The 25,673-nt window shown below is 39.8% G+C and overlaps 1 protein-coding gene across 1 annotated transcript in view; it reads left to right on the top strand.

Annotated features, from left to right (window-relative positions):
* PEPD (peptidase D) overlaps positions 1-25,673 on the top strand; it is a 263,825-nt gene that overhangs the window by 33,699 nt on the left and 204,453 nt on the right. The window contains exon 4 of the mRNA XM_044664186.1: positions 22,148-22,211. Within this exon, the coding sequence (XP_044520121.1) occupies positions 22,148-22,211 (64 nt within the window). The remainder of the gene's footprint in view (positions 1-22,147; positions 22,212-25,673) is intronic.

Below are 25,673 nucleotides of genomic sequence, written 5' to 3'. Positions count from 1 at the left end.
AAGTGTCTGAGGCCATGATTCCTGACCCCAGGCCAGGATCTGTATCTATTGAGCCACCTAGTTGCCCTGCCCTATAGTCTTTTAATGCCTTGTGTTAATCATCTGTATGGGTGAGGTTTTTTAATATGCTTTTTTCAAAGAAGGAAAGCAATGTGGAGTTGAGCAACAAATTAAATACACAGCTTTCTGGAATAACTACCCCTTCTGCCCCATTCTGCTTTGGAGAAGAGCCCAGGATGGAAATATTGGGAGCAAGGATTTTGAGGAGGTGGAGGGAGATTCTAGGGTGTAATGCTTGAAGGGGGAAGAGTATACATTGAATTCATACAGCCTACCCTCTCCTAGCATATCTGAATCTATAGGAACTCAGAGAAGGGAAAAGGGAAAAGGCTTCTTTAGACTCTCATTCCTTCTTCTTAAGGTCCAAGAATTAGAAGCTTGGTCCTTTAGATGCAGTATCTTCTAATTTGACAGTGCTTCTGCTACCAGAATATCACTAGAGACTTGAAAGAACCTCTTCAGAACTGAATAACCACTCTTTGGGCAAAGTATCAGTCAATTAAGAGGCATTTATTAAGAGCTGAGTTTTCTGCTAGGTGCTGAGAATATGTAGACACAAATGAAAGAGTCCTTGTCTTCAGGGAGTTTATATTCTATCGATATCCTGTCAGAATCCCTCCTGTGAACTACTGTGACTATTAGCTGACAACAGCACATGCCCGATAGTTTTTTGACCATTTACCTGGAAACAAAAAGGTGTTGTTTTTTTTCCCTCCCTTGATAATGGCTTTTTAATGTCATTTCAAAATTTAGTTGATTAGAAAATAAGAATGGTATGGATTTAACAAGTAAAAAAATCTATCAAAAGAAAGGCATAGTAGACTGGTCTAGCTTAATAAATACAAGACCATATCTATTTTCTAAAAGCTGCATGAGAGGTCAAGATTCTCTACTGCTACCTCAACCCATCCATAGCCAGTCTTGCACCTATTCTTGTTTATAGGTTTATTGAATCTGAACCTAGAAGAGACCTCATAGATCATCTGGTCAAACCCTTTCATTTTACAGATTAAATAAAGTATCAGAGTCTTTAAGCTACTGAGGCAAGATCACAGGATTTGAATCCAAGTTCTTTGACTCAAAGTGAGTGAGTGCTTTTTAAGTTACTCTGTGTTACCTCTTGTGATTCCCTCTTTATCCAAACTCAGTTTTGTCTCTGATGTACCCACCCAGGCTAGAAAAAGCTCTTTGAACTTGAATGACTTAGTCTCCAGTTCCATTTTGGTTTGTGAACTCAGTTCAGTCTTTTGTTTAGGAAATGAGTGGGGCCATTCCAGCTTTTGTGAGCAATTTTCCCATCTGGTTCCACAGTGATCATTTCTCTCAAGGGCATAAAGCTGGCCCCTGGTAGAGGAGGTCTCTATGATTCCATGAGCTCCAGATCAAGAAATGGCAGGAATATGCTTTCTCTCTGTGAGTTAAGGATTGAGGGGGTGCTCTGTGAAGACTCTGACATTCCTTTTCGTTTAAGAAGAGTGTGACAAAACTGTGCATATTTATCCTTTGACCCACCAATGCCACTATTAGGTTTATTTTCTAAAGTGATCAAGGGAAAAGGAAAAAAAAAAACAACAACCTATATTTTCTACAATATTTATAGTACCTCTTGTTGTGGTGGCAAAGAACTGGAAATTGAGGGGATGTCCATCAACTGGGGAATGGCTAAACAAGTTGTGGCATATGATTGTGATGGAATACTGCTGCCCTTTAAGAAATGATGAGCAGGTTACTTTTGGAAAAACATGGAAAGACCTACATGAAATTATGAAAAGTGAAATGAGCAGAACTAAGAGAATATTATATATGGTAACAGAAATATTGTTTGTAGAATGACTTGTATATGTCCACCTTCAGAGAAAGAACTGATAAATAGAAACAAAGAAGACACCATTTTTAGATACATATATCTTTTTGTGAAATTATGCCTTCTCTTGTGCTGGAAAGAAAGGAAAGGAGGGAGCTACTTGGGAATTTTCATTTTAATGTAACAAATAAACAAACAAACAAACAAACAAACAAACAAATAAATAAACAAAAGAAGAGTGTGATAAGCAAGGCCCTTGAAGCCTTTCCTGGGCTCCCATCACCTCCAGCTTAGTAATATTTCTGGCTTTCAAAACCAAGGCTGTTGTCCACAACCAGTTGTGAGATTTAGTGGCTTCAGATGGAAACTGGGCTTTTCTAGGGGATCGTCATACCCTCCTTATGGCATGTACCCTCATGCCGATCCTGCATTTGTTGTTTTCTCATGTTACTTGTTTGTAGGTTTTCTGCACTGGAGTGTCGGATTTATCCCTAATGACTTTTATTTCTCCTTAATGCAAGGTGAAGGGAGTGACTCTGCAGCTGTAATTCAAGTTGAACAGTCTTGGATCCTGAGGATGGTTGTCCAGGTTCTCTCTTCCTGAAGAATGCTATAACATAAAGCAATAAAAATTCTCCCAGGATGGGAGCCAAATATCCTGCTCTCTAGTTTAACTTTCCTGTTGACTTACTATGATCTTGATTAACCTTTCAAACCTTAATTTTCTTTTCTAAAGATAGGGATAAGAGGAATTGATACAGTAAACTCTGAGAAGAAACCTTCTCTATTAAGACAGATTGACACATTTGTAACTTATCAGCTCAGAGAAGTTGCTGGCCATGGGAAGAGATATAACTTGCTCAGGGTCACACTGCCAGTATGAATCATGGGTGGAACTTGAACCCCAATTTTCCTGGCTCTCTATTCATTATGCCACACGGCCTTTCTGGAGTAAATAATAAGGCTTGGTGTCTTCCTACCTTAAAAAGGTTGTTTTGAGGAATTAATGATAATGACTATGTCCCTACACAGACACTTTATACTTTACAAAGTGTATTCCCATCTGCTATTTCGTTTTCCTAAATAAAATGAAAATGAAGTAATTATAGGGGAAAAAACCATGAGTTCCTAGGGAAAACATTGATATTTTGTCTTAGGGAAAATTCTCCTACATTCCTGTTAGGATGTCCTCTCACCCAAAAGTAACAACAGCTGAAGGAACCCTATTTGCTTATGGTAGTGATGGTAATAGTGCAAATTTACATAGTGACTTCAGTTTTAAAAAGATCAGGGTTTGAAAAATGTGTTGCATTCCTTGAAACAGCTCTGTGAGGTACAGAGTGAAACTATTATGCCCATTTTCTAGGGTAGAGAACTGTTGTAAGTTGAAATGACCAGGGTCAGCATTTGAACCCTAGTCTCCTGGGTTGAGAGTTCTTTTCATCAGCTGAGGCATGTCAACAGTAGCTTGCTTTCAGAAGTTACTTTACTTTCATTCCTTCATTTATCTTCACAACAACACTGTGAGACAATGTTGCAGGTATATTGTTATTCTGAGGCAGCTACACCTCTGTGGATAGAGCACTGGTCTTGGAATCATTCCCTTTGTCATCATCTTCAGGTTTCCAGCTCTTTACTTTGTCCACCTTCCCCCGAGTGGTGCAGAACTTGATAAGAGATATGATTCTTCAAAGTTTTACCAAATATTTAGCAGATCAGGTTGCGGGGGGAAGGAAAAGGAAGGCAGTGCTGTGACAGAGCTGATTATAGGGTCTAGCCATATGGGGACTAATCTTGAGGGTGTAAATGGTTTAGGTCAAGAAGAACTCATTGGAACTATGTATCTATTTCTTAGGGGACTATTTCCTTTTCCCTGGGGAATAGTTTCCTGAGGAGCCTCCTGAGACTCCCTTTTAGGGTATCTCTCCCTGTTTTACTATGTTTGACAAAGACCCAGAGCAGACATTGTCTCCTGCATGTTTCCAGGGGAGGGGAGGGAAAACATGCAGAAGATGAGTTCTCAAAGAATCCTAAGAGCTTGCCTTAGGTGCCTGAGCAAGCTCTGAGCAGTTGGCCTTTTTGAGAGTCATCTTGAATAATATTAGATGTCTGCTCTTCAGCCTTAATTCCAGCTGTGGTTAATGGCCTGCACTGTCCTGAAGTAATTAAGCTTTCTCAGTTTTACGTGCTTTCCCCATATCTTAGGGCTGATTTGCTTAGTGGGCTAGAACATGGTGCTAATGGGGCTTAGAGCTTAGATACAGTGCCTAGCTGGGCCAGTTAGAGTGTCATAGAAGTTCTGCTTCATGGTATTGGCCTGTATCCATAACCCTGTCTCAGCTGGTCATTTCATAGATCTGTGCATTGGTCTCAAGAGGGAGCATTTAAGAACCTGTGGATGATTTGGTATAGTCCATCCCACTTTTGGGGGGTGGAAGTGGGAAGGGAACATCAAGACATCATATACTATGTTGACAGTATAGCACATGTTTGTTAGGGAAGGGTGATGGACATGGTTTCTATTATCTGAATAACCTGGTAGCATTTCCATAGATTTTCTCTGACTCTTGTTGCTCACACTTAATAAATGCATGAAGCTTCCCCAGGGGGCAGTGATGTGAGCACAGCTTCAACCACAACCCTTCACTCAATTCTTCTTCATTTCTACCCACTGGCCTTTTAAATGAGCCTATGACCTAGATGTGAAAGGTTGTTTCTTTGTTCCCTTAGTAACCATCTCCTGAAAGCCTGAAGTGAATGGCAAAGTTTTTGACTGGAAGCACCATATGGATGTGTCAAATGTAGGCTTTTAAAAGTCACCCAGTTGGTGGGGTTTGGGGGAGTTTGTTCAGGAAAATCAGTGCCTGGTGTGGCTATGTACTTTTTGCATATGACTGCATCCAACCACTTTAATAATCAATAAGACACAAAGAGAGTGGCAGATAGGATTACCTTGCTTTTTTCAATCAAAACCCATCAGAGTGAACGTTTGACCTTCAGTTGCTCAATTCCTTTTTGAATTCTCTGTCTGATAGATTCTGAAAATCCATCTGGCACTTAATGCAATTCAAAGTCACCCAGAGAAGCAACTTACTTGTATGCAAGCTCTGTCTTCCTCCCTCCCTTAACACAGTCCTCTTAGAAGAAATTTGGAGCCAGGCACCCAAGTTCTAATCAGCCAAGATCAGAACCGTTTCTCGATTGGTTAACCCCTTTTGGGGCCTTTTTATCAAGGGTTCCTATTTCGCCTGACTTGAAATTCCCTGTTCACAGAGGTGCTGTTCTTTTTTTTTTTTTTTTTTTTTACATAGAAGCCATTCCTTTTTTTTTTAACTAGCTATCTGATTGTGACTCCTTTTGCCCACAGAGTCCTAGGCAGGTAGTTGAGGCGAGGGTGTTGAGAACATTAAAGTGTTTCCCTTTGTATATCAATCTTCTTTTTGCTTAGTCATTCTTGGTGCATATCTGTCCACAACTTTTCTCAATTTTCCCAGTGACTCAGGTACTTGCTTCTTTTATAGACTAATAAAGTTACTTTATATGCATCTATCATGCTACCAAGGCTTCAGGAAACACCCCCTAGAGACTTTATTCCTTGTGTAAGGGACAGTTGATTTGATGTGTTCACTCATGTACTTGACTTTAGTTTGTGGTTTTTTAATGTGAAGGTATAATGAGGGCTGAAGTGCTAGGGGTATTGTAGGAAGAACATCGGAACCAAGCCGTATATTGGCAACCTGGTATATAGTGGAAAACACCAGAAGAGTTGGGTTGAAATCTTGCCTCTAAAGTTTTTTCTTACATGGCCTTGTGCAAATCTCCTAAAATTTCTGGGCCTCCATTTCCTTACTTCTCTGTGAGGTGATTGGAATAGATCTCAAAGTGCCCTTTTACCTTTAAACCTTGGGCTATATCAGGCCCTTTGGATCACTTTCTGTGAAGTGTTTAAGAAGAGATGAGAGTTCTTAAGATTTGAGATGGATGACCCAGTGACCTTGGAAGGCTTAGAAGCCCAGGTGCTTATCCCAAGGCACAGAATCTGGGAACCTGAAGCTTTTTGCTAAGAACCAAGAATTCTGCTATTGCTAGGGCCAAGACTTCCCCCATCCATTGCATCCTAACCCCCTTCCTGTGATTTGGGTACTCTATTCATTGTGCTCCTAATAACTAAAGCATGGGTGAGGATATCTTCCCCTTTTCCAAATATTGTCATTCTTTTTGAGAACTAGCTTTGGAGATTTATTGAGCAAATATCTTGGCAGTCTGTGGTTTTTGTTCTTGTTGTTTTTTGAGAGGCTGGTTTTGGGGAGCAGGGATGGGGGAGCATGAGAACTGGGCTTTAAGAGTTTGATCTTATTTCTTTCGGCAGTATACTTCTGCTGCATCCTTTCCTCGGGGTCCTAGCTATCTCTGAAATCTCATTATGATGGGCTCTGAACATGGCCTTTCTCACCCAAAGCAACGGACAGCCCCTTTGTGCCTGATGCTGCTCTCAGAGTAAGCTGCTCTGTCTTCAGCTTATTAAGCAGTGTCTCTTGGATGGGATGCTTGTCTTGAGTTGGAGCTCTTTGCTTTTTCTCTGACAAGCTAATAGAATCTCAAAATGGTTGCTGACTTCTATTCAGGGGATATCACTGATCCTTTCTCAAGGTAAATTGAATGAATGACAGTGGCATTATTTTTAGCTGAAGGCAGACTCTAGCCATTAGAAATTGATGGTGACTATTGTAATTTGGCCTTATTACTTATTCATTAACTGTGTGCAGGTGGTCAAACAGCCAGCAAGACCTGCCATTTGAAATTTCATTTTCCAGAGACCTCAGTGATGCCTGCATGTATGGCATTAATTTAACATCTCCTTTTTATGGGAGGCTCATTATCTGATGTTTATACTCTTGGTATATAGTGGCCAGGCTGCAGTGCTAAGTCTTTCCTGACCATCAGGAAAAGCCTTGTGCCTATGAAGGGGTGGTCTTGGTGTGGCAGGCAGCCTGAACAAATGTCAGGAACTTGTTATGTTACATTTTAAAAGAATAGAGAACTGCTTTCCCCCTTCCGTCCATTTTATAGTAATAGTAGCTTTCCTTTTTAAGGAGTCCACTTAACTTTGCTGACATTCTTAATCATCTCTTCCCACTTCCTGTGTCCTTTTGTCTTTGTTCTAAATGTTGTTGGATAGAAGCCTTTAGTGCTTTGGTTGAGCCCTCTCTTTTATGTGTCCCGGAAAAGGTCTGGATATCTTCTGGTCCACAGAGGGCCCTTTATTATCCCTGTTGCCTTTGATATGGAACTACCTGGGCATAATAGGCCTGTCTAACCCAAGTTTTTCCACAGAATCTCTGGTAGTAGTGGTTGCATTGTATTGGCAAACAGAGGCCACCCAAGTTATCTTTTAAAATAAACCAAGCAATAGTCTTATTTATTTAGATTCTTCTAGGACTTATTTACAGCCCTTTCCATGATTTCCTCATGTCACCCTTGTGGGCTTTTTTGCTAATGTACAAGTTCTCTCCTTTTCTCTCATTAACACAATAAAGTTATATTTCTGCCTCCTCACAGAGGAGCCAATGAGGCCCTTTTTTAGCTGATTTTATGTTAGATGCCCTGCTTCACTGTGTGATAAGGTGACATTTAAATGATTTTTACTATAATTAGCACTAAAAATATGAAAAATAACTACTATTCAAATTTAATTACCTCTGCCCTTTTTAAAAGGACGAAATTCAAAATGCCAGAAGAAAAGCTAGTGGCTTCTCAGATTTTATTTAAGAAATTATTGTTATTTCTGTAAAAATTCTGGCCTTTGGGCAAAAATGCAATTTCTCAAATCTCTGTAACTAAGAGCCGATTTTAATAGAAATATATCATTTAAAGTAACATTGGCCATGAGGGAAAATGAAAGGAAATAATGGATGCTTTACAAGCTAAAGGTAGGAAGTAGCCATTAGTGGGGGCCCTGAATCCTTCTCAGAAGAGCAAATGGAGAGATAGGTTTGAGATTGGCTCTTCTGTTGAATCAGTTGTTCCCATTTTCCTAAGTGTTCCCAGTCCAAAGCTTACCATTATAGGTGTAAAATGTTGCTTGTTCCACCAAAGGAAGTTGTATAGTTGTATTGACTTGAGCACTGAAGCTTGGCTATTTGTGGTGCCTGGAATTATTATGATTTGACAGACACTCCAGTGTGACAACCCCCCAGGGGTTTTCTCTTTTCAGATGAACATGTATGCCTTAGAAGTTTGCTTTTGCAATTTCATTGCCTGTCATCATTCTTTCTTCTCCCAAAGTTTGGACTCTTTTTTGAGTGGCTGCACTTTACTAAAATGTAAAAACCTATTGGGGCTCCAATGACTGCATCAGCTACATGAGAACTCATGGATCTTTTAAAGACATGGATCTTTTAAAGCTTTTAAGGACACTTGTACAAAAATGGTCACTAACATTGTTTTGAGATGGTTTCATTGGACACAGTGTTTTGGAAAATTGAAAGTTCAGGCCACCCATTAGCAGCCCTCTATTTGTGCATGTTAAGTGGAGTTCGAGTGATGGCTGAATATTGCTTGGGAACACGTCAATACTTCTTTCGAGAGTCAATACTTCTTTGGAGAGCTTCAGGGAGTATCTTTGTGCTCCCTGGAATAGTTCTGTGCTCCCCATTGACCTTCATAACTATAGAATGTGAAAGCTGGAATATGATGGGGCAATGTGGCATAGTCAGGAAAACTTGAGTTCAAATCCCAGACTGAAAGTAGCTCCGTGATCATGGGCAACTCATTTGACTTCTTTAAGGCTTGGTTTCCTCATTTGTAAGCCACCAACAAGCATTTATCAGGGCTCACTGTGTGTAGGCACACAGTGCTAAGTGCTAGGGATAAAAAAAAAAAATTAAAAAAGGACAACCCTGCTTTCATGGAGTTCAGTTCAATGGGGGAAATAGCTTATAGAAAACGTGAATTTGAGATAATCTCAGAGGAAGGGTATTAAGATGAACAAGCCTAGGAAAAACTTCTTATAGAAGATGAGACGTTAGCTGAGACTCGAAGGAAGCCATGGAAGTGAGGCAATAGAGATGAGCAAGCAGGGAGAGAGTTTCAGGTGTGGTGGATAGACAGTCGAAATGCTTAGAGTTAGGAGGTAGAGTGTCTAGTTCTAAGAATAACAAGGAGGCCTCTGAATTGAAGATGACATGGAGGGAGTGAGTGAAAGAAAACTGGAAAGATGGGAAGGGGCCAGGTTATGAAAGGCTTTGAAAGCCAGAAGTAAAAAGAGACCCAGGGAGTTGCACAAGATGAATCATATCTTCTTGCCTTCAGACCTGGCACTCTTATCAACTGTGCCATCTAGCTGTCCCAGAGTTGATCCATACTGTGATAGTAAAACCCCATGGAACATAATGTCTTAGCCAAACTAGTCAATCTGTTTGGTGACATAATTCTCTACTTCCAGTCAATCCTTCTACTTATCTGTCCTCACTCATCACTAGCAATCATAATATGGATCACTTCCAACTCCAAGCTTAGCTGGTCTGTCTTTTCACACCTTTGTCTCTATTTCTGTATCTCTCTCACCTTCCCACCTTAGCTTATGCTTAATAATCAAATTCTCATCTTCTTTCTATAATCAGGTACATTATATTTATCTCACAATCCTACACTAGTTCTAGTGTCCATATTTTCCTAGTTTTCTACAACCCCAGTGTCCTGATTGCCCTCATTTGTCTCATGCAAAGCTCATCTGCTGCATGTCTCTGACCTGTTCTACACAAGTAACTATCATTCAGAATTAGTTTCCCTTAGAATTTTGAACTGACTTAACTCAGCAACATTGAGGCAGCACATTATACAGGAAATTCACTTTCAGTATTAGATGATTCCAGTGTAAGATAAGACTTCAAGTGTGAGGAGAAACAGTTGAGATGATAAATTTGGTCACAAGTTTGGGATCTGGATACTTCCCTTTACCTGCTGACTCTCTATTCTTGTCTTCTTCCCTTTGATTATCCAGATAAGTATAAAAACTTTTTTTTTCTGGAACTTGGAAAAGAAGTTTCATTTGTCTAAGATAGGATAGGGAGCTGATGCTTTGCACGGGATTAGGACTGTGGTTCTCAAAGAGTATGCAGTGCCATAGTTCATTGAGTTTCCTAGATGTGCAGTTAATTGTGTGGATCTTAATACCTGACTCTCTGGTGTGACACCAATTTAAATTTTCAGTATGTCCTGGTACCTCATTGCCCTGGGTTGTAAGTTTAAAAAAAGGGGGGGGGTTAAGAACCATTCAATGAGAGATGGAGATTTAATTATTTAATTCTTAGCAGTGGGATTAAATTTTCCTTTGGGGGAAGAGATGTTACTGATCATTTAAACTCTCCTTCCCCCACCCCCTATGGCAACAGATATGGCAAACTTGAAATTTATGTTCTTTATTGTCCACAATGTCACATAGGATTGGAGTAAGGCAGCAAACATTCTGTTGGTGCTCCTAAAAAGTTTACATTTCTGCCTCCTGCTGGAGGGAATCAGTGAGCCCCCTTTATAGCTCATCTTATATTGGCTACCTTGGCACATTAGAGTTTACCAAATCTTAGAATACTTACACTAAGGAAGCTGCGCCCTCCTTGCTACTTAAAGGAGTAACTTTAGGACAAGTGAAAGAATATACATAGTACTTAATACAGTGAATGGGAAAATGATTAAACTTGCTGAGAGATTGTACAAAATCAAACAATTAGTGGGTTTAGATCAGTTTGTGGATGATGATAATCTTAAGGGTTTTTTGTTTTGTTTTTAAAAACTTCTGTTTTTATATGATATTTCTTTCACCTCCCCTATCTTTTTGGACCTTCTTTTATGACAAAGACTTACAAAGAAAAATAATGATAATTCAAAAGCATCAATCAGCAAAATAAATATTCCTCATCCTTCCAATAAGAGGAGGGAGGTTTCCATAACTTTTCTGGGCCCAAGTTTGGTCATTATAATCACATATATTTCAATTTGACTTTCTTTTTTCATTTTGTTTCCTTTGTAGTCTTGTGTGTTTTGGTTCTCTGGTTCAGTTTATCCACCCTTATTAGTTCATGTTTCTTTTAATTATCCATATTTGAGATTTCTTACAGTGCTGTTATATTCCATTATGTTAATGTAGAGCAATAGTATGTCATAATGGATAGAGAGCTTGTTTTGGATTTGTGGAAACAAATTCAAATCCTAACTCTGATACCTACTGGATGTGTGACTCTGAGCCAGTCATTTCAGCCTTTTACTACTGCAGGCAATTCTCTAAGACTGAGTCCCAAAGGAGTTACTTTTTGTCACTCACTGGTAGTTCCCTACACAATGGAGTCACAGCTCTGGTCCAAAATAAAAAAATGCATATATTACAGCTTGTTTAGCCATTTCTCAATTAAGAGTCATCTATTTGTTCCCATTTCTTTCCTGCCACAAAAGTGCTACCATGAGTATAAGCCTTTTTTTTTTTTTTTTTAAGCCTCTTTAGAATATATGCCTAGCAGTGGGACTGTGGGCCAAAGGGTGTAGCTGTTTTAATCAGTTTGATTTTTGCACAGTTCCATATAACATTTCAAAATAGTTGTACCAATTCAAACTACATTGTTAATTTGTCAGTATCTTCCCACAACCCCTGCATATTGACTATTTCCAACTTTTATCCTCTTTGCTGTAACCTTAACCTTTCCCCTCCACCCTTCCATCTTTTTGAACTTAATGTCAATGGTGAGAAAATATTCAGTGCCTCCTGCTAGACTTAGAGAATGGAGCAATGGGCCATTGACATGACCCAATGTGGCATTTTTGCTGTTTTTATGTTAGTTTCTGATAGATATTATAGATGTAAACACTGAAAGGGATTTGGAGACTATCCCAACCTTTTCTGCAAATTTTAGAGAACTGGGGGAGAAGTGTGAAGGTATGTAGGATACCAGGGAATAAACTCACCACTTTTGTTTTTGACATGTCATTATATAATATTGCCCTCTGGGATGCTGTCATTGTGTCATTGCAGTGACCAATTTGAGCAGATAACTTCTCATTTTCAGAAAGGTAAATGTTACTGCTTCACTCTCTCGGTTTATTCAAGTACTGTAAACAGCGGCAAAGTTGACTTATCCAATAGGCCAGGGATTTTCTAAAGGGGAAAAAAGTGTTTGTGTTGGGAAAAGGTCAGAGATGGGCCTGGAGCAGAAAGAGTTAGACTTTTCGTGTGACAGACATAGGGAGATTTTTGCCTTCTTCCAAACTAATTGTTTAAAGTTAATACACCCAGCCATATTTATTAATTTAAATTAAAAAAGCCAAATTATGTAATACAGGGATTGATTTTTTTTTTTAAGATCAATTAAAAATCTAGTTTCTCTTAGAGGCCATGTGAAAGAATGGGAGGAAGCTGCCTTCTGTGTCTCAAAGGAAAGTTTTAGTAGAAACTGAAATTGATGACCTTGGAGAACTCATATACTGAGAGGTGAATCAATGTGGATTGAAATAAAAGATAACCAGGGGAATACATTAGCAGCTGCTTGCTTCAGACCACATGTGGTCACTAGGGGCAATTTAATGAGGAAATAAAAGCCAAAAAATGTAAATAGCATAAACTAATTGGACTTGTGGATTGGAACTTGTCCAACATAATTCATTCCAAAAGAAAGGAATACCAGCAGAACCTTCAGTTGTGATGGCATAGTGGGCCTGTCTTATCCTTTTCCCCACCCCCAATCGTGGTTGCAGATTAGACTGACCTTTTGGCTGACCAAATCACCTGTCTGCTGGTTTCTCAGCTGCTCAGGCTTCCAGACTATGCTCCTTAAGTATCTTAAGTAAAAGCAAAATTTGTTTACTACCTACTAGAATCCCAGTCCTGTGTTTCCCTAGGAAGTGGGGAGAAAAAGAATAAATTTGGACATTTTCAGGGAGAAATCTTCATATTATAGTACTTGAACATTTCAGGGCCAGGTGTGTTAAATGCTTACTGAGTATTGAGGACAGCTGTATATGGTGGAATTTCAGAAAAGGTTCTTGTAGGCCAAGGAACTTCTGTCAGAGTCAAAAACTGAAAGACACTTCCTCTCTCTACACCCCCTTTTCCCTCTCCTATGCTTCGCAACAGCTTTCTACTGTTGATAAAGCACAAAGACCTTTATTTGAATCCCTCCTCTGCCACTTACTAGCTTTTGGGCCATCATGGCCTCCCTCTAGACTTCAGTCAAGAGTATCAAAGCATCGCAGACTTTGAGAGTTGGAAATGATCTCTGAGGCTACATAGACAAACCCAGGTAAAAGGAATCCCTTCTGTAACATCTCTGACAAGTGGTCAGTCCCTAGATGATCTCAAGGGTCACCTCTAACTCTAAATGATCCTCTGGTCATCATCACTCAGGATGTAGAAAAGAGAATCAACTGGTCAATCCTTAGAGCTTTCAGTATCTTCTAGTAGCTCCTGCTTGGTTGAGGATAAGTGCTGGCGGGTGGAGAGGGATCTGTGATGTTGAGCTGTGCACTCCCCTTCCCTCTCCTCCCCCCTTACCCCTCACAGGGGAGGGAGGAAGCACTCCCATTGGGCTGCTGGGGAGAGTGTGGGTGAAGTTAGGAATGTCCTCAAGGTGAAGAGGCAGAGGGCAGTGGCCCAAGTGCTGTGTTCCCCTTTAGCTCTGCCCTCTGTGAGCTGCCCCTCTTACCCCCTGTGCACTCCCATTGTGCTGCTGAACAGAGGGGGCAGGTGATGTGGAAAAAAAATGTCATCAGGTATGGTGCAGAGGGGGAGGGAAGCAGTTCTGCCTGAGTCCTCTGCCAGTAACAAACTGGTGGTGGTGGTGGTTTGGATGGCACTCGTGCCCACAGAGAGCACTCTGCGTGCCATCAGTTCACCATCACTGTCCCAGATAATGAGTTTTCTCCTATCTGAAAGGAGGCTTTCGAAATTCCTGAAGATTATGGCCATGGTGTTTAGTCTCTTGTGACTGTTGCTGCTTTGGATTGGGGTGGAATTGGCAGCAGTATTCACCAGAGATTTCACCAAAAGTAACATGAAGAATTATTTTTGATTCACAGTGGTTTTGCTGGCCTTTATATAAACTGTTTCTATACAAGTTGGGTCCAGACTGGAAAAATTAGTCCCTTGCTGATGTTGCTTTGGTCACCTGCCATGTGACAGGAAGAACCAGAAAGGGAGATATTGATTCCATTTGTCGTTCATTTGCTTTAGCTGCTGTAATGTTTTGGTCTTTCGTATTCTTGTACAATTGGAGCTTTATTCCTGTCATTCAGGTAGTTAATGAACATTTAGTTAGTGCCTTCTATGTGCCAGGCTGAGGATAAAAGGAATGAAACAAACCTTATTAATCAAGAAGCTTACATTCTGTCAGGGGAGACAAATACATATGTAAATACATAAAGAATAAATATAAATAAAAGGTAATTGGTGTGGAGAGCGCTAACTTTTAGTGGATTCAGAAGTGATTTCTTGTAGAAGATTATGCTTTGAACTGTGAAGAGAAGGATTTTATTAGATGAAAGTGAGGAGGGAGTATATTCCAGAAATAAGAGTTCAATTCAGTAAACATTTTTTAAGTGCCTACTATGTGCTAGACACTGTGCTGCATGCTGGGGATACAAATAAGAAAAAGTCCCAACCCTCAAGGAGCTTTCAACCTAATGGTGGAAAATAATACTCCAAAGAAAACTTTAAAAGTGGAGGTGGGAGAAGTTTAATCTAGAATCTAGCTGGTGAAAAGTCTTGGGTCTGTGAGCCCTTTTTAAGTGGAGGTTTTGGGAAGAATTTTTTGTTCCACACTTCTGTTCTCCATTCAGAGGCAGAGGCTATTAAGGTTACTGGTGAGAAGTGAATAACAAAGCTGATGCAGTTTCAGGGAGTTTCTTGATGAGGAGCTTTTCCTGGGGGCCTGATGATAGTGGAGTCCATGCCAAGGAGTATAGATGGTGAGAATAGTTGAATGTGGATAGGGTTTGAATAGATTAGACCTCAAGACAAAAGATAGTCTACAGAAGTTTTTTTCTTTACTTAAAAAGACTTATACAATTTTACAAACCACAGCATGGGGAAACATATATTATGCCATAGGAAGGTAGATTTTGAACTAGAAGGGATCTTGTGGTCTAGGCCAAACTCTTATTTTATAATTGAGTAAATTGAGGGGCAGAGATATTAAATGAGTTGTCCACACCCACATGAGTAATATGGGGAGAAAAGGAGAGTGGTCACGGAAGCTATGGAGACCAGAGATGGAGTGCTATGTGTGAAGAGCAAAAGGGAAGGTGTATTTGGCTGAATTGTAGAGTACAAGGAAGGAAGAATGTATGATAAGACTGGAAAGAGTTTGGGTTTAGAAAGATAAGTTGTGAACTGCTTTAAAAGCTATAAAGAAGAGTTTATATTTGATATTAGAGAAAACATGGAACTTCTAGAGTTTGAAAAGTAGAATAGCATGGTCAGATCTATAAGTGAAAATCCTTTTGCTAGCTGCATGGAGGATGGTTTGGAGAGGGGAAGAGACACAAGACAGAGACCAATCAGGAGGCTGTTGTACTTCAGGGACAAATCCCTAGACTGAGTTCAGGTCCTAGTTCTGGCTCTTAGTGGCTCTATGACTGCCCCTTGACCTCTGGGAGTCTGTTTCTTCATCTATAAAATGGGGGTGATCATTCCTGCTGTGCTTTCTTCCCAGAGTTGTTACAAAGCTCACAATGGGATCCTGGCCATGAAGCACTCTATGCAGAAAAGGTGCTAAGGGTGTGGGGAATGGTATTCATGGGTCTCTTCATAGGATCACAGACTACAGAACTGGAAGACACCTTTGAGATCATCTACTCTAGCCTTTTTATTTGTTACATGACCCCTAGAGTTTTATGAACAATTAGAAAGAAGCCTGACTTCTTTGAGACAAGTTTGCTGGTCTCTGGTAGGCTTCCTCAGACATACTGAATGTCAGGGTAAATAATGATACTGGATAGGATATACTAAGTGACAGATGAGTAGTGTAGACTATAAGTATGCTAAATGAGGGGTTGTCCTTATCTTTTCTGATGCATATTGTTAGAATTCAATATCAGTTGACTACAACTGAAACTTGAAATTAAATCTGAAGCTTGAGGGAAGAATCCAGGAGACCCTATTCAGCCTTGATATTGATCTACCATGTTTCCTCAAGACAAATTAACATGTGTTTGGGACTTTGGTAGGAGGAAAGTACTAGCTATAGGACCTCCAGATGTTTTTCTTTTTTGGCTGCCATGAGGCTGAGCTTGCCTTATGAAGAGAGAATCAAATGGACATTACCTAGGAGGCTCTTTTCGCAATAGGTGAATAGTTCCTAGGGGAAGAGGAGATTGGGGAAGGAGTCAGTTTAGCGCCCCTATAAAGTCAACCTGAATTTTAGTGATTAGCTTCAATCCACAGGTGACCTCCAGAAGACTGTCTTCTTAGCAGAACAGGGCTCACAATAAGTCAAGGGAAACTGACCTTTTGTCAGGTTTTGGTGGTTATTGTATTATAGTGGATGGAGCACCAGACTTGAAGTCAGGAAGACCTGAGTTCAAATCCTACCTTATAGATCAATGGAATAAATTAGGAGAAAATGGCCTCAGCAGTCTAGTGTGTTTGATAAACCCAAAGATCCCAGCTTTAAGAACTCACTATTTGACAAAAACTTCTGGGCAAATTCAAAACCCATCTCAGATACTTACTAGCTGTATAACCTGAGACAGATTACTTAATCTCTCTTCCTAAATCTCTAAAATCAAGTGACCATTAAGCTCTTTTGATAGTCATCATATGATCTTCCCTCTATAGGTATGATCCATCCTCTAGTATCTTAGCTTCCACCCCACTTGTGTTTTGTGGACATAGCTGAAGGTGGACTTATGATGAGTTTTAATTACCACTTAGTATTGTTGGCCGTTAGAAATAAAGATTTGAGTAGATTTAATCCTGAGACAAATGATAAACTGTAGTAGTTTTGTTTTGTTTTGTTTCTTTATTGAAAAGGCTGTTCCATTATGTAATTTTGTAATCCACAGCACATAAAAACAACCATTACGGTATAGGATCATAGATTTAGAACTGTAAGGGACCTTATGATCTAGACCAGTGACGGGCAAACTTTTTTAAAGAGGGGGCCAAAGGAAAGGAAATGCTCATCTGTCAGTCTGTTTCTAAGGCAATTCTTTCAAAGTTTCACTGTATTGTATCCTACTCATTGAATATGTCAGATTAGGAATAATGTTGCCCAGGGCTGGATAGAACATTTCAGCCCTCCCTTCCCCCAATCTGGTACAGGGGCTGTAGTTTGCCTATCACTGATCTAGACCATCTAATTTTTTACAGAGGAGAAAATGAAGACTAGAGAGATTAAATAATTATTCCATAGGCAAAGGCAGGGTTTGAACTCCACTCCATTAGCTCCAAATTCTTTTAACCCCATTATGTTGTTTTTAATCCAATGACTAGAGCAAAAATGACTCTGGGGCAATAGATTGAATACCATATACAAGTAACTGAGAGGTTCTCTATATACCCAAATGGGTACTTCATTATTTTTCTTTGCTGAAGATAGAACCCAGAGAGAAAAGCTCTAGTCACAGGAGGAAGGTTGCAGAGCAAGACAGGCACAGAAAGAAATGTTTTTTTGTGTGTTTTAAAAAACATTTAAATTTATTATTTGTTTTTAACATTCTTTAAAAAATTTTAGTTCCAAATTCCCTTCCTCCCTCCTACTCACTGAGAAAGCAAGCAATATGACATCAGTTATACATGTGAAATCATATAAAAACTATTTGCAGATTAGCTAAACTTAAAAAAAAGGAAAGAAAAATAAAGAGAGAAAATTATATTTCAGTTTGTACTCAGAGGTTGTCAAAACAAAAACTTTAAAATAATACTGGATGGGCTACTTTTATCTCTGTTTCATACTCAGACCCCAGTTGCAAGTCTTAGTCTTTCTCTCCTTGTAGGTTCCTTACCTAGAGCCTGGCCACATTAACTTTGAGATATGCATTTGAATGAGAATGTAACCCTGAGCATAGCAGCAGTCTGGGCAGGGAACCTGTTTTTGCTAGGTTTGAATGAATTCTTCCTATGTGCCAGGTGTTATGTCAAGTGCTTGGGGTACAGATACAAACAAGCAATATGGTCCCTGCTCTCTAGAAGTTTATATTCTCGTAGGAGAAGACAGCTCTTAAAGAGGAGCTGGATGGTTACATGCATTTATAGTGGTATGTTTTGGAAATGGTTGGGGAAAATGACATGGTGGCATGGTTCTGGGCAAACTGGATCAAAAGTTTACCTTGTGGAGTTCAGGAACACACTGAGCCTCAGTTTTCTCCTTGATCATTAAATATTTCATTGCCTAATATGTGCTAGGCACTGTGCTAAGTGATGGGAATACAGAGAAAGGGAAAGACAGCTCCTGCTCTCAGAGAACTCAATCTAATTAGGGTGGATACTGTCATGATTAAAATTGATATAGATTGATATTAAAAGAAGTATTAATATTTTAATTAAGGCCATGTTGGTAAAATATAAGATGACCATGCGCCTGCTAAGATTTTATTCAAATCCCCCGCCATACCTTCTGCCCACCTGGCTCCCTTGTACCAAAGAGAGCCCACCTCCAATGACCTCAGGAATCTTATACTGTTCTTTTACATAATCACACTTCCTGTCTACCTGTATTACAAGAGGAACCATGGGAAATGTAGTTTCCAAGTCCCCTAAACATCCACAGGAAGTTTGTCATATATCTAAATATTTAAAACTCAAATGAACTCCAAACAACCCTCAAAAGAACCCCCAAAATTCCAAATAACACAGTACCATGAGAATAAATATATACAATTAAGATATATGCAGGATAAATTGGAGATGACCAATTGAGGCAAGGCACTGGCATTAAGGAGGATTAGAAAGACCTTGTATAGGAAGTGGGATTTTAGCTGGGAACTGAAGGAAGCCAGGAAAGTCAGGAGACAGAGATGAGAAGGGAGAACCAGTAAAAATGCCCCTATAGTCAGGAGATAGATTGCCTGATTGGAGAAACAGTAAGCACCATATTGTTTCTTCAAACTTTTGGCTTATATTTTTCCTTTCCACAGCCAAACTCCATTCATATATCTGTTGCCTATTGGATATTTAACAATGGATACATCTCTTCAGCCTCTCAGAATCAGCTTCTTCAAAACTAAAAATCTTTTTCCCCTCATCCTATCTCCTTATCCCCTTCTGAACTTCCCGGATGCCACTGTAATTCCAGTCACATAGGTTCATGACCTCAAGATAATCTTAGGTGGTACAGTGGATGGAACACTAGGCCTAAAGGGAAGGAAACCTGAGTTCAAATGTGGCCTTAGACAATTATTGGCTGTGTGACTCCAGGCAAGTGTTAATCATTTCAGGCCTGGGCTCTCAAATCCCTTGAGCTCTATGCCATTGTCAGTTATACCTTGCTATGATTTTCTTGTACTATCTGCATCCTCCTTTCCTACTGTGGACAGTGGTTATAGGAAGTCACCCAGTACTGCTGACTAGCCACTACATATCTGTTATCTGATCTCAAGTAGTTCTTCATTGCTGCCAGACAATCCTTTTACTTCTTCCAAATCTAAGTACCTCCCTATAAAGGTTGCTCCAAATTTTCTGTTTTCCTTTCACACTTACACTTCTCCTCTCATCATCACAAACTGAGGAACTTCCGTCAACCTTTCCTGAGAAAACAGGCTATTCCCTAGGACTTCTCTCTCTGCTTTTCTGTATCTCAAAACTCCTTGTCATCAACTCTCCTTGGCTCAGGTCTCTGATGAAAGGGCAGCTCCTTTCCTGGCCAAGACCAATCCTTTAAATCTCCCCTTGCTCCCATCCTTTCCAGCCTCTACCAGCAGACTGACTCATAGTCATTCCTCCTTCTCCAATCTTAAATTTCTCTTTATCTGTCATTTCCTTCTCTCCTGCCTACAAATATGCCCACATATCCCCCTACTTAAACCTTCACTTAACTTTATCATCCCCTCAAACTATCATCCTCTTTCTCTCATTCCTTTCACCACCAAATTCCTAGAAAAAGCTGTTTGCTGTCATTGCTTTTGCTTCCTTCCCTTTTATTTCTCAATACTTTGCAGTCTGGTTTCATCTCTCAATTGAAACTACTCTCTCTCATGCTGCAAGTTATTGCTTAATGGCCAAAGCTGAGGGTCTTTTATCTGTGCTTTTCCTTTCTGACCTCTCTTCATTCAGAATTTAATGATGATCATGATAATGATAAAAGCTAGCATTTATATAGCACTTTAGAGTTTGCAAAGCACTTTACATTGTTAGTTCACTTGATCCTCACAGTAACCTTGGGAGTTAGGGACTGGTATCATCCCTACTTTACAGATGTCGAGGAGACCGAGGCACAGAGATGTTAAATGACTTCCTCATAATGACACAGCTAGTAAATGTCTGAGACAGGATCCATGTTCTCTCCATGATGCCATCTCTCTGGACCTATCTGGCACTGTTGACTTCCTTCTTCTTCCAGGTACTCTTTACCTTTCTTTTTTTTTTTGGTGACACGATTCCCCCTTGGTTTACCTGTTCTCTGTTAGACCTCTCTGTCTCAGCTTTTTTTGCTGACTCCTCGTACATTTCCTACCCAGTCACTTCAAGTATACACTCAAGCTCCATCCTGGACTCTTTTTCCTTCTCACTTCCTTGGTGACTTCTTCATTGTCTGTGGAGTTGGATATCATCTCTATGCAGATGCCTCTCAGATCCTGGCCTGTCTCTTCTTATCCTCTCCACTATCACCACTGCCAGTGACTGGTCCTTAGGCATTTCATGTTCAACATGTCCAACACAGAGTTTGTCACTTCTCTCCAAACCCACTCATTTTCCATTTCCCTTTTGTTGAGGATGTTGTCCTTCTAGTTATCCCATCGCCATCAAGATATACAACTTCAATATCATATTCAACTCCTCACAATCCCTCAGCCTCTCCCTCCCCAATATGTATTCAGTTGCCATGTGTTGTAGATTCTACATCCACGTCTTTCATATCTACCCTTTTCTCTCTGTTGGGGGAAGCTCATTGGCTCAGTAGATGGGACCTGAGCCTGGAGTCGAGAAGTTTTGAGTTCAAATCCAGCCTCATACTCTTACTAGCTATGTGACCCTGGGGAAGTCATTTAACTGCTACATGCCTCAGTTTCCACATCTGTAAAATGGGGATAATAGCAGCATCTATCTCCCATGATTGTTATGAGGGTCAAATGAGATAATATTTGTCAAGCACTTAGTATCATGCCTAGCATATAGTAAGTGTTATATATGTTAGCTATTACTACTACTACTACTACTACTACTACTACTACTACTACTACTACTATTACCACCACCACCACCATCACCACCACCACCACCACCACCACCACCACCACCACCACCACTACTTATAAAGCCAGGACCTTAATCCAGGCCCCTCTCAATCCCTGCCTGAACTATTGCTGTATGTAGTCTCCCAAATGGCCTCCTTGCCTCAAGTTTCTCCTCTCCTGCATCTATCTTTTAGACAGCTGTTGAAATTGGTATGCCTAAGACACACATCCTTAGATCCATATTACTCCCCTGTTCAAGAAATTTCCATGGCACCTTCTTACCTGTAGGATCAAATTCAAACTCTTCTTTGGCATTTAAATCCCTTTATAGCCTGATTCCAGCCTACCTTCCCAAACTTATCATGCACAGCTCTCCTTATATTTTACATTTTAGCCAAAATGCCATGTTGTTTTTCCTGTAGTGTTCCATCCCTTCCTTTCATGCCCTGGTACAGACTGACTGTCTCAGGACCTGGAATATATTTCATCTTCTTTTAGCATCCTGTGAGCTTCCTTTGGGGTTCAGTTTAAGTCATACCTCCATGTAACTTTTCCTGATTCCCTTCAGCTGCTAATGGCCCCTACAAAAATTGCCTTTATTTATTTCATGCATATTTTGTGTATACTTATGTGTATACTTAGTCTCTTGATCTGTGAATCTTTATATATGCACATTGTCTGCACAGATAGGATGTAAACCCCTTGGAGGTAGGTATTGTTACCTTTTTCTCTTTGTCTTCCCAGCACCTTATCGTAGATGTCACTTAATAAATACATTTTGATTACTTAATTAGCATTCTGGGCATGCGAACTTCCCTGAATACTGTTGACTTTTTTTCATTGGCATTAATTAGACATGCCCTGTGCTATGACATTCACCAGTCACTTCTGTTGTTTTTTTTTGTAAAGGATTCACTCCCGTGAACACTTCAGGAAGAAGTATGCTGTGGATGATGTGCAGTATTCGGATGAAGTGAGTATCTTTTTGTTGTTTTAACTAATAGTTGTTGACTGTAATTCATCCAAACAGTAATTTTACATAATTTAGTCTAATTTCCTAATTTATCACACTCTCCCATTCAGCAAGGAACTGGGTTTTCAGTTCTAGTTGCTCTTCTTTTCTCTCCAGATATTCTCTAGGTCATCTCGTAAGCTCCCAGTGGTTCAGCTGTCATTTCTTTGCAGGCCAATCAAGCCTTCAGCTCCCAGTTGGGCTCCAGTCCTATATTTCTGACTCCCTGCTGGTTAACTCCTCCTTAATCAGGCATCTTCAACTCCACATGTCCAAAATTGGAACTTATCTTTCTCTCCTGTTCACATTTCCTTAACTTCTTTATTTCTATCTATGGCATCACTTTTCTTCCACTCACCTAGGTTTACTACCTAGAGTCACCCTTACCTTCCCAACCTCCCATATCTAGCCAGCTACCAAGTCTTATTGATTGTAATTATGTAATTATGTCATCATAGTATACTTGCATTTTTTTCTCTCTCATTTTCTCTTTCTCACTCAATTACCATCCTAGTTGAGGCCTTCATCACTCAGCTGGACTAGTAAGTCAACCTCTCATTTAAGATCTCTGTCTCCAATCCAATTTATCCTGCATGTAACTGCCAAGGTGATATTCCTGAAACACAGATGTGAGCTTGTCATATAACTTGCTCAAGAAGTTGCCTCTAGGATAAAACACAAACTCAGTTCCTAGCTTTTAGCATTTTCTTTTGCTGTAAATTTCTGGATCCTGTTCTGCAATAAAAATATTTCCCTGTATTTATCCCTTTAACAAACTCTGTATGCACCCTAGCTAACCTACTTTTTCTGGTTCTCCCTGGAATTTCTTCTATGAATTGTGGCGATAATTTTTCTTCATTTAAAAACAATTCTTTATTTGTTTATTTTTTCAGTTACACTGAGAAAGAATTTTTCACAATTGTTTTTAGATATTTTAGGATTCAGGTTTTCCTTTCTCTCTCCCTTCCCCAAGGCAATAAATAGTCTGATGTAAGTTATACATATTCAATACTTATTTCTGTATTGCTCATGCCATGATAGAAGACACATAGCACACATACAATAAAAAACTCATGAAGGAAATAAAGTGGAAGGTGGCATGCTTGATCTGCAATCTGACTCCAAAAGTTCCTTCTTTGGCTTCAGATAGCATTTTTCATCATGAGTTCCTTGGGGTTATTTTGGAAAACTGCTTTGCTGATAATGGTTTTTTCCTTCACAGTTGATCATCACATAATATTTTCATTACTGTATCCATCGTTTTTCTGGTTTTGCTCACTTCACTTTGTATAAGTTTTTCCAGGTTTTCCTGAACTTCTCCTGTTCTTTATTTCTAATGGTGCGATAGTAATCCATGCTACAACTTGTTCATCCATTCCACAAGTGATGAACAATCTTCAGTTTTCAATTCTTTGCCACTATAAAAATTGCTGCTAAAAATATTTTGGTATAGTTAGGTCCTTTCCTTTTATCTCTGATCTCTTTGGGATACAGACCCAATAGTTAGTATTGCTGGATCAAAGGACATACATACTTTTATGGTCCTTTGAGTGTGGTTCCATATTGCTCTCCAGAATGGTTGAATCAATTCAACATTTCATGGTGGTGACTTTTCACAATTTATAGATCAGACAACAATCAGTCTCTGCTATAGGAAATAGCAATTAGAAATTTTTGAATCAGAGTCCTCTTTGGAAAGATCTTTATTTGTTTTTTGTTTTTTTTAAACCCTTACCTTCTGTTTTAAAATCAGTACCATAGGATATTTTGACCTGGGTTAAAGACTGGCCCCCTAGAGCATAGCTGTTTGATGGTCTCTTCTTTCTCTAAAGGCCAGGTATATTGGCATATGCTTTTAATCTCAGATATTGGTTAGGTTGAGATTCAGTCTGGAGTTCTAAGCCATAGTAGGTAGGTGTCCACACTAAGTTTGGCATTAATATGATCAGCCCCTTGGAGCAAGGTTTGTATGCAAACTGGTTGCCTAAGGAGGGGTAAAATAGTCTATTTTGGAGATTGAACAGGTCAAAAAGCTCCCATGCAGATCAGAAGTGGTTCTAGCCCATGAGTAGACTTTGCATTTCTAGCTTGGATGAAATAAGGAGACCTACCCTTTAAAAAAAAAAAAAGATTTGACCAAAGGCTGTAAATAAGAATCTAATTAATGAATATGCTAATTGTTCTTCTGTATTGTGGTCATTAACCAGTGACATAGATATAAGGTACAAAGTAGATGGTTTTTGCCTTGTAGACTTGATTCTATCAGGTACATCCTTAGATGTAGGTAAATGAAGCTTTAAATGTGTCCAAGTCTTTCAGGCCCTGAGGGCACCATTTAGTGAACAGTAAGAAGTAATTTAGACTTAATACACTTCCCAGAATACTTCACATGCAGAGAGCATCTGATTCAGCTAGCAGAATGTGACCCATTAGAACTGTGTATCTGTAGTCTTGAGTAGATCTGATCACTTCTACACTTGACCAGTCAAAAGGACTTTGTGTTCATTGCATGTATACACTCTGACCATATTGGTTTCCACCTTGCTAGTCAGTGAAGACAGTACTTTTTGGAAAACATTAGATGAAAGCAAAATTTCCAAGTCAGTTTGAGAATAGACAGACCATCCAGGTCCTCATGATAGCCCCATACTTTCCCCTGAACAATCATGGATGCCATCGCCCTGTTTTCTCTAAGTTGGCTGATTCTTTACCAGCTTCATCCTTCTAACTTAGCCCAAATAAAAGCACTTACAGAAATAGCCCAACAACTGCAATTGCACAACCACATTTTCCCTTCCAAGCTCTCCTGTAAGCAGATGTTCTCTGTGGGCTTGTGCACCTGGCTATCTTTAAAAAAGTAGGGAACTCAATAGCATCTCTGCCAAGAGCTGTGGGTGACTTCTATTCAGAACTGCTTGGGCAACCAGAATCAGATTTTTCTCAAGGCCTGGTCTCCCCTGTAAGAACTCAAATCTTCCCTGTCAGAGCCTCCTTTACCTGGGCTGGGGAACATTTACATTCCAAGCCAAAGCTTTAGGATTCTCTAGTGCAGGGGTAAAGAAGCTGTGATGGAGTGGCATTTTCAGTACTTCTGGGATATGATTCTGGTTGTATGCTGTGGGAAATGAGGCTCTCATTTGGGTCTGGCATCTGGGGTATGTCCCTGGCTAGCTTTGGAAAAGCAAACAGGATGAGGCTAGCTTCACCACCTCTCTACATAAATGTGTCTGAGATTTCTTCCATCCCGCCTAGTTTCATTCACTTACTGATGCCCCTTTATATCTCATGCTCATTATCGCCTATGCTTATGCTATTCCTCTTACATTGGAGGACTTGCTTCCTTTTTTGATGTCTCTCTAAATCCTAAAAGCCCCAGTTTGACTCTCTCTCTTCTATGAATCTATTTCTTATTGACACAGCCCC

This window comes from Gracilinanus agilis, chromosome 2 (genome assembly GCF_016433145.1).
Source record: "Gracilinanus agilis isolate LMUSP501 chromosome 2, AgileGrace, whole genome shotgun sequence".
In the NCBI taxonomy this organism is placed as follows: Eukaryota; Metazoa; Chordata; class Mammalia; order Didelphimorphia; family Didelphidae; genus Gracilinanus; species Gracilinanus agilis.
Note: the sequence above shows the minus strand (reverse complement) of the source record. Positions and strands in the feature narration are given on the sequence as shown.